The sequence below is a fragment of the Balaenoptera borealis genome (genome assembly GCF_965194805.1).
Source record: "Balaenoptera borealis genome assembly, chromosome: 3".
Taxonomy (NCBI): Eukaryota; Metazoa; Chordata; class Mammalia; order Artiodactyla; family Balaenopteridae; genus Balaenoptera; species Balaenoptera borealis.
Window position 1 is genome coordinate 63,256,303 of NC_138866.1, and position 9,972 is coordinate 63,266,274.

The 9,972-nt window shown below is 42.2% G+C and overlaps 1 protein-coding gene across 2 annotated transcripts; it reads left to right on the top strand.

Annotated features, from left to right (window-relative positions):
• Positions 1 to 4,381: 4,381 nt before the first annotated feature.
• CFL2 (cofilin 2) lies at positions 4,382 to 9,116 on the top strand. Of its 2 annotated transcripts, none has more exons than XR_014242323.1 (4): positions 4,382 to 4,956; positions 6,036 to 6,089; positions 6,462 to 6,538; positions 6,622 to 9,116. XR_014242323.1 is itself a non-coding variant. In XM_082384274.1 (4 exons), exons 1-4 carry the CDS (start codon positions 4,954 to 4,956, stop codon positions 6,732 to 6,734), a joined length of 501 nt encoding a protein of 166 aa, XP_082240400.1. In that variant the 5' UTR covers positions 4,824 to 4,953; the 3' UTR covers positions 6,735 to 7,594. The 2 variants fall into 2 exon arrangements, 1 of the variants encoding a protein (XP_082240400.1); XM_082384274.1 differs by having other exon boundaries at positions 4,824 to 4,956; positions 6,036 to 6,343; positions 6,622 to 7,594.
• The last annotated feature ends 856 nt before the right edge of the window (positions 9,117 to 9,972 follow it).

Below are 9,972 nucleotides of genomic sequence, written 5' to 3' on the forward strand. Positions count from 1 at the left end.
CTACTTATAACGAATTCAATTAATATCAGAAACAACTGATAGGTGGATCTGATAAATGTGTTTGCGAGTAAATAAATTGAAACTAGCATTTATAACTGTAGAGTTTGAGACCATTTTGAATTACATTTCACTACTTACTACATTTCACTACTGCTACCCTCTACCTCATCCCCTCTTCCCTTGACATAGACTGCTAAGTTCCTTTATTGTGAAGTCATCTTCCTAAATTAGAAAGAACTAAGGATGAGACATGGAAGATGCAAAGTGAGTTTTGTGGATCAGGGAGTGAGTCACAGAGATCAGACTCCAACACACATCTCCCACAATGTTTATTTTCTAGTTCTAAGTTCAAACTTGGATTTAGAAAAATGCATGACTTTCCTCCTGACCCGTCTTTTAGCTCAGTTGTGGGCTAGGAAAGAGATGTCAAATGAAGCAGGTATGTGGGTAGAAAAGTACATTTGGAAGTGATGAGCATCTTTACGTTTACACTTGTCTTTGTCAGGAAGTGGCTGTGGGAGCTGAGTATGATGTGTCTTGACAGGGAGTGGGGCTTGAACAGAATTTATCTACATAATCTTCCAGATTCACTGTTTTACTGAAGACTTGAAAAATGATTCTGAAATTTTACATGCCACAGAAACTCCATCTAGTCTGTTTTGTGGGAGAATATGCATTACGGGTATTCACTTTTCCAATTTTCTAAGAAATCTTGAGCAAAAACTTTAGCTGAGTCTTACAAAACAATACCAGTGAGACTTGGGATTGCTTCATGACTGTTGGCTGTGAGTTGGTAAAATCATGCTCTCCCCTTCACTCTGCACTGATGGTAATGGCCCCAGGGTACCTTTTCCTGTGCTGGAAGGAGCTTTACGTACATTATCTCACTTGATCCTCACCACAACCCTGAGAGGGAGGAGGTAACATAAGCCCCATTTTACACATGAGGAAACAGCCGTGGAGCAGTTAACTAAATGGAAACGGCCCGAGATTGCACCACTGCTGTGTCAGAGCTGATCCATCCTCTTTGAAGTTACTCTCACTTAGTTCCTAATGGTTTTTTGTTGCTGTCAACCATGTGTGGTCCAGCAAATGGAAAGTTAGAGTTTAGACGTGTGCCTTCTAGTACGGGATTGTTTAGGGTCCTTCTGTCCCACCCGTTAATCATTTCCTTGGGCTTGAAACTGCTAAAGAGAACAGATGTGGTACGGTAGGCAGAATAACGGCTCCCCAAAGATGTCCCTGTCCTGTGAATATGTTACCCGACATAGCAAAAGGGACTTTTTAAAAAAAATAAATTTATTTATGTATTTATTCATTTTTGGCTGCGTTGGGTCTTCATTGCTGCGCACGGGTTTTCTCTGGTTGCAGTGAGCGGGAGCTACTCTTCGTTGTGGTGCACGGGCTTCTCATTGCAGTGGCTTCTCTTGTTGCAGAGCACGGGCTCTAGGCACAGGGGCTTCAGTAGTTGCAGCATGCGGGCTCTGTAGTTGTGGCTCACAGGCTCTAGAGCACAGGCTCAGTCCTCGTGGCAGATGGGCTTAGTTGCTTCATGGCATGTGGGATTTTCCCGGACCAGGGCTCGATCCCGTGTCCCCAGCATTGGCAGGCGGATTCTTAACCACTGCGCCACCAGGGAAGTCCAGCAAAAGGGACTTTGTGGATGTGGTTAAGTAAATGATTTTTGAGATGGGAGATTATCCTAAATTACCCAGTGGTAATCTCAGTGGTCCTTAGCAGTGAAAGAGGAAGGCAGGAGAGAGAGAATCAGAGATGTGATGACTGAAGCAAAGGTGCTCTCAGGGGGCCACAAACCAGGGAATGTGGGCAGCCTCTAGAAGCTGGAAAAGGCAAGGAAACAGATTTTCCTCCTACAGCTTCCAAAAGCAATGAAGTGCTGCTTTTAGCCCCATGAGTCATTTCTCACATCTGACCTCCAGAACTGTAAGACAATAAGTTTGTGTTGTTTTAAGCCACTAAATGTGTGGTAATTTGTTACAGCAGCCACAGGAAACTGATACACATGATGTCTGACACTCAGACCCCTCCACCACACAGAGGCCAAAATTCATGCATCAATGCTTGGTAATGCTGTCGCTTTACCAAGTGGCGGTAAGTTCTGGTTATAAACAACAGGTGTGAAGAGTTGTTACTGACTCTGACGGTCTAAGATCTGGCCTCACAAGGGCACGTAGAAAGGCCTTGCAGTCTTCGGGAGCTTCCTTTTTATTCTCTTTATAGCACTAAAGCACCTTAAAGTTGTTACTTTATCATCTATTGAGCACCTACTATGTACCAGATTCCAGAAATCCAAAGATGAGTAGGACTCCGATCCTGGAAGGAGCTTCCAATCTACTGGGGTGGCAGAACACGTAAACAAGTGATTACAAGGCAATGAAATATGTGCAAAGACAAGAAAACATCTTCAGGAAAAGAATCCTAGTACATGGGAAGTGTGAACTCTGGGGAAGGGGAGAGGGACAGGGAGGCTTGGAAAGGGGTTGATATCACAGCTGAGGGGGGGGGAATTAACATCTTCAGAATCCCCAGCTTTGGTAGGCGAGGTTCTAACACCTAATCTAGCTCCCCATGTCCCCAGACCTGGTCTCTGCTGGGGCTGTAGCCCCTGTAGAATCTCTTTGATGCAAAATTCAAGGCTGAGAAAGGAGGGGGACCCTGAGAGGAAGAGTTCAAGAAGGAAAGCTGCTGATACCCACACAGAGCAAATGTCTGGAGCTCTGGAGATTCATTCTCCATGATTCTCTCGGAGCCTCAAGAGACATCAAGAAAGGGAAAGGTTTCATAAACTGTAATGTACCACCTAATGTAAAGTATTATTACCTACTTGCTTAAGACTCATGCTTAGACATTGGGAAATTTCTTCCCAATTTTTGTCTCTAAACTAAGTCAAGGGACTTCCCTGGTGGTGCAGTGGTAAAGAATCCACCTGCCAATGCAGGGGACACAGGTTCGAGCCCTCGTCCAGGATGATCCTACATGCCGCGGAGCAACTAAGCCCCTGCGCCACAACTGCTGAGCCCGTGTGCCACAGCTACTGAAGCCCGTGTGCCTCGATCCTGTGCTCCACAACAAGAGAAGCCACCACAATGAGAAGCCCATGCACCGCAACGAAGAGTAGCCCCCACTCGCTGCAACTAGAGAAAGCCCACACACAGCAACGAAGACCCAACGCAGCCAAAAATAAACAAAATAAATAAATTTATAAAAATAAAATAAAAATAAACTAAGTCAATCTTCCCATTAAGAAAATAAGCACAAGCTATGGACATAAATAATAGGTGTTTCCTGTGCAATACCTAACATGCTCCATTTATAATATATTAACTTTTGGGTATAAGAATTTATCACACAAACTAGGGCATAACCCTTCTCATTATGATTTTCCATCCCTAAATTTACTGAATCCTGAGAACATATGCACACCATTTCCTGAGAAACACTGGCATACTAGGAAACTGAATTTTAAAGCTGGAAAGGACTTTAAAGATAATCACAGCTTATAATACAGATGAAGGTCTGCAGGGATTGAAAGCCCTTCGAATTTACAGAGATGGGGCAGTGTCAAGATTAGTACTCGTTTCCCAACTCCCAGCCCGAAGTTCTTGCCGTTACACTGCACTTCTGGCTTAGTTCACCTTAAGGTTTATCTGCACTCACTTACTATTTTGTTTCCAACAGTTTTAGTCACTCAACAATTCTACTTTTTTAGTGCAAGTCTTCTTCACAAAATCAGTTCAACTATTAATCAGAGTTTTAAATTCATATTACCAATTTTACAAATGAAGAAAGGTAGAAATGATAAATGTTCAGGAAAAAAGGTAGCATAAATTAGCCCAAACACTGATGAATGAAATACTTTATTAAATCTTCCTTTTATTAAACGTAACCACATAAAGTGTTTCATTTAAAACATTTTCATTATACACTCATAAAGCATTGAATCTTCATGAAAAATTTCCTCAAAGTATACGGTGCCAATTTTTTCTATGATAAATGCGATGGATACTCGTAACAAGTATCAAAAAGGTTTAGTTAGAGAAGAGCCTTGGCTCAGTTATATGGGTTTTGCTAGAAGAGGTTGTGGTTGCCAAAGAGGGAGGACTCTTCTCTTGGGTCCACTTATTTGATGGCAGCTGTCGTAGCTGGGGCCTCCTGAGGAAGACTACTGGCAGAGAGTGCAATCAATTTCCTACCACGTCTAATCTATAAAAGGATATTACCAGGGGATGTTACTACCCCACATTTCCCCCTATTATTATTATTCCAACCACAGACTTTTAGAAAGCGATTTCCCACCTCTGTTTATCATTTTGTTTTTGCTGAGTAATTCAATCAACTAGGGTAACCCCCTCCGCCCCCCCTCCGCCCCCCCCCCCAGTGTTTATTCTCATTGAATTGATGGAAGGCGATCTAAATAATTCGCGCCATCTCTGATGGGGGTTTTCCAAAAAGTCCCACAACGGAGGAATCCAGCCCCTTTCAGTGGAAACCACAAGGGAATAAAAGAGACACCTTGGAGCGCCATTCGCCTCACACGCGCCCAACCCCTGGAGCTGCGCCCTGGCCCTCGGGAGGCAGTGTGGAAACGCCCGCAGTGGGAGCCGGCGGACGGGACGGGTGGCGCCCCGGCGTTGGAGGCCTCCGAGTTGGGGCCCGGGGTTCGGACCATGGCCGCACAGCCCGCGGGGGCGGCTGCGCGCGCGCGCGCTGGGTCAGGCCGAGGACGCGGGGGGGCCGGCGGGCTGGAGCGCCTGCCCGGGGCGTGCCCACGTGACCACCCCGCCCTCGCCGCAGCCCCCCGAGCGGCCGCCGCCTTTTGGGCCGCACTCCCGGCGTGCCCCGCACTCGCCGCCTCCCGGCCGCCCCTCCTTCCTTTCGCAGCGCCACACCGCCGGAGCCCGAGCCGCCGCCGCAGCTTCAGCCGCGGGCGCTATGGTAAGGCGGGCGCGCCGACACAGGGGCCGGGGGTCGGGGGGCCGGGGGGCCGGGGCGCGGCGAGCACAGCCCCCCGCGCGGCACCGAGGGGCCCTGGGCCTGAGGCCGCCATTTTAACCTGATTTTGGCCTCCAAGGTGGGCGCTCCTGCGCTGCGGCCCCGCTGCTCTCTCTCCACCGGCCGGCCTGCCCTCCCGCCGTCAGGTCCGGCCCGGCCGCTCTTCGGATTCCTGGGGGGGGCGGGGAGGGCCCGGGCGCGGGGCGGGGGTCGCGGGGCGAGGGTCCGGGCCTAAGTGGGGCGGGCGGCAGCCGGGGGCGCGGGAGGGTCCGCCGAGCCTTACCCCCACCCCGCTCGCCGCCTTTGCCCTCCCCTTGCTAATTTTATTCCCACGCGCGCTCTCAGATTGGTACGTGCTGTAAAGCCCTTGCTGGACGCTTTCGGTGGGGGTCTTGAGGGCCTGTCGTAAAACCCTTAGGGGAGATTAAGGAGGTGGGAAAACTCTTGAACACGCTTTCTCGCGGTAAAAAGCTTTTACACGCGATCCGTTAGTTTTGAAGCGTCTGCATTTGAGCTGTGAGGCAATTATGTTGTAGCCGTGGGCGGTTTGGAGTTCACACTTGATTCTCTTTCCTTATGAGGAAAGGGCCCTGGCTAGGATGACTTTAAAGAAAAAAATAGTAGAAGCATTAACTGAAATCCGAAAGTGTTTTTTTAAGGCCTGCCGGGTTGACACAATACAGAAGGTATTTTTGCTGCTGCTCCTGAAGCTCTGACATCACCCAGTGAAATAGGAAACATTTCAGGGATGGGACAGCCTGTATTTGTCCCTTTCCCTCTACCTGCCAATTACTTCACCCTCCAAACCCCTTTTTAAAAAAGGATGAATGGGGCAGGATGAGTTAGAATCCTTAGGTGCATCATATACTGATACTTAAAAAGTTGCAAATCTGATGGGACTACTTGCATGGTATGATGCAACTTTTGATAGCCAGACTAAAGTGAATCCTCTCTAGGCAAACAGTAATTTTGGCTAAAACCAAAATACTTGTTCTAAATTACTGTTCTTTCTTTATTTTCAGGCTTCTGGAGTTACAGTGAATGATGAAGTCATCAAAGTTTTTAATGATATGAAAGTAAGGAAATCTTCTACACAAGAGGAGATCAAAAAAAGAAAGAAAGCAGTTCTCTTCTGTTTAAGCGATGACAAAAGACAAATAATTGTAGAGGAAGCAAAGCAGATCTTGGTGGGTGACATTGGTGATACTGTAGAGGACCCCTACACATCTTTTGTGAAGTTGCTACCTCTGAATGATTGCCGATATGCTTTGTACGATGCCACATACGAAACAAAAGAGTCTAAGAAAGAAGACCTAGTATTTATATTCTGGTGTGTAAAAACAAAAGAAAAAAGTACTTTTAAAATGCAAGGATTATTATTAACATAGTCAGTTTTGCCTTTCTTTTTTCTTTTAAATAGGATTCAACAATTTTTTTTCCCCCTGTAGGGCTCCTGAAAGTGCACCTTTAAAAAGCAAGATGATTTATGCTAGCTCTAAAGATGCCATTAAAAAGAAATTTACAGGTACAAACACTGAATATTTTGTGCTGAAGAATTGTCCTCTCTTACTTATAATAAAGTAACGGGATAATGTTTTTTCTTTTTAGGTATTAAACATGAGTGGCAAGTAAATGGCTTGGATGATATAAAGGACCGTTCAACACTTGGAGAGAAATTGGGAGGCAACGTAGTAGTTTCACTTGAAGGAAAACCGTTATAAAATGACAGTCAAGTGCCATCTGGATCTTAAGGAGCTTCCATTTCTCCAGCTCAGTCAATTGGAATAGTATTAGGTTATGGTTTTTTTTTTTTTTCTTCCTCTTCCCACTGGGTCCTTCCAACACAGTGAATGAAGGAAATATCATTCATGTAAGCAGCCTATCAGTGATTGCCATTAGACTGTTTGATACTGTTACCTTTACGTAGAACCCAAGGAATGCCTTCCCATCATATTTTAGCCAAAACAACTGGTTATATGCCTCCCTTGCAGCAAGCACTACAATGAATGTGAATGTCAATGTGAATAGCTTAGAACACTACAAAGGGTTAAGCTAATTGAATGCCTTGAAAGTATTATCCACTGGTGAGATGGTAAACTTTATTCAGTATTATTTATAGTTGCACTTGATTGCAGTTCTGTGAGGCTTGAGCATTCATACACCTCACCTGCCTTGGCAAGCCTATTTTTTGTGACATGGCAGCGCAAATATAATACTATGCATTGAAAGCACTTTTTTTGTAATGAGTTTAATCCCCCACCCCAAAAGGAATGCCAATTAAGTTAACTGTGTCATCAACTTATCCTAGTACCTCAGTGTTCATTCCTGTTACCTGCGTATCTTCTTAAAAGAAATAGCTGTTATTAATGCCTTTTTGTTTTCCATTGAGTGTACACTACTGAATAAGTGTAGGAGTTTTATGTTTACCATGTTAGTCTTGCGACACTAAAGATACTTTGAATATCAGTCATGATGGCAATTTCTGTATAAAAGAGCCTTAAATGGAACATTGTTTTTGAGATCAAACCGCACCCTCACAAAAATGGCCACGTTGCAATAAAAATTGTGGCATATTACAGAATGTTGCCTTGTTTTCCTTGGACATTTTGCAGAATACCATGTGAAGCAACTCCTAGGGTAAACAGCTATTATTAATCTCTGCACTGGTCATTTAAGAATTTTTTTGTACAACATTCTTGCGTGATGTTTTCCAGTTTGTTGTGTTTATTTGGTTAAAAAAATATTCTATCCTAAAGCCAACTAATACAAAATATTAACGTTATAGAGGTGTACTTTTATAAGCTTTATTTATTTCCTTATGTGTTAATAATGATCAGGAATTATCTTTTTGCACTTTGACATAAATACTCTTCAATATCTGATTTGTTCTCTGGATAAATTAGGGTAGTTATTTTTTAATTCACGTTTACATTTCTAATTAGTTGACTAGTAGTAGAAGAAGCAGGAAGCTCTTATTGCACATTTGGTCATAATGAAAATAATTTGTAAAATGTCCTTCAAAAGTTTAATAATACTTCTCATGTTTAGGAACTTTCAGCTACTATTTCTTAATATACTTCACAAATTTGAAAAAAAATTGATACAGCAGTCTTAAACATTAGTAGTGGGATTTGGCTGTGGTCCAGGCAGCTCTCCTTATAGAGAATTTGATCTGTTCAGTGTGAGCAGTTTGCTGTTAGCCAGAGCTATTTATGGCAAACACATGCTTTTGTATCTTGTCATAGTTATCCACAAATGGCAAAACTGGACTTGATTCTACTGGTATGCAAAACAGGCATGCTAGTAAGTAGTGGATTGTAGCTTAGAACTTAAACCCATAGCTCTGAAGAATGCTCTTATTAGGAAACAGGAAATGAAAAATCCCCCTTGTTTTAATATGTGGAAGTAATTTGAGTTTGGTTAAATTTTTTTCCATATTTTCAACAGGGTTTTCAGATGGAAACAAAAATAGGAGTTAAATATCCTGGTTATATGAATGGCTTGGGATCTTTTGCACTGAGCAATTTTATTTCAGGCTTCCAGCTGTCCCTGTGAATTATCCTGGACATTTTGATGGCTTTTTGGTAAGGCCAAACTCATAAGCAAAGCGTGAGAATACTGACATATATATACTAAACCATATATGTAACCGATACTTGTACCATGAAAATTTTCATTATTTTCCTCATTCTTCTAAAAAATAAGGGACTCTAAAGTTGTGCAGTATCTTTTGTTTTTATAGTGATTTCTCAACTTTCTTATATGCCTCTTTAATTATATAATAATTTCAGAGGTTAAATATTGCTTTAAACTGTGGTACTTTGATTTGTTAGATTGACAGAACTGATACTAATATTAAGTTCATCTTTGAAATACATCGTTGTGCATAAAGCCAAAAATAATGATAATTAATGGTTCATGTGTTGAGACTAATTAGGTATTTGAAATGATCATTTTATTTCACAATCATTTAAATAAAACAATGCTCCAGTTAGCTTTAAAAGGTATACGGTGCTAATTAGTAAAATATTGAGGACAATATTTTACTGCTAGCTTGCAAAATTATAAGTGTTTAAAAAATAAAGTATATGAAAATATGTAAAGCTGTTGAGATGTGTTTACTTTGGGACGCTAAAATTTTTTTTTAACTAATATTGCAGATCAGGGAGGCACCATTATCTTTAGTCTGTTTTTTAGGATTTTTGGTTGACATACTTTCTCATTTAGAGATATCAATATTCTTTGAAAACTGAGTGTTGTAGCAATTAGTTTTGACATTTTCAGATAAATGGAAACAGTTGGCATTTGTCCCAAACTGGCTATCAGCTGTTGTTTTCCATCATTATCTAAAATAATGTGGCCAATGTTGTGTATTTAATGTGCCTTTTTAGTAGGTTGGAAGAAAAGCCTCTTATTAGGTTTGAATTTCTCTGATACAGATTCTTTGTAACAGCTAATTTATGGAATCTAGCAAATGAGCTCTGGGAGAAAATTTTTTTAAGTGTTTCCTTGGTAAGGAATAATCTCAGCAATGGTAAATCATAGAGGGGTTGGGACACTTTTCATTAGGTTTGCCACTCTGAAAAAATAATCTGGTTCAGTTCTTCACTGGTCCTGTTTTTGCTTGCAAATTTAATAATAGTTTGAGATCCCAAACAGACATGAATATTCATTTTTCTATGAACATTAAAGCTACTAGAGATGTGCAGGCAGGCTCCAATGAATATTGCTTTTGGGACAGCATGAATGTATAAATGTTCTGTGTCTCATCTCAGCCAATAAATAGGTCTGAGGCTTTTCTTTTGCTCTAGAGCATCCAAATAATTGCTTTCTTTCCATGTAGATCAGGAGTCATCCTTCCACTTCAATTTCCTGTCAGAAAGCAATTGTGCAAATTAATCTCTCTGAACCTCAGTTTCTTCTTTATATGAGAATGATGATATCTATCTACCATACCTG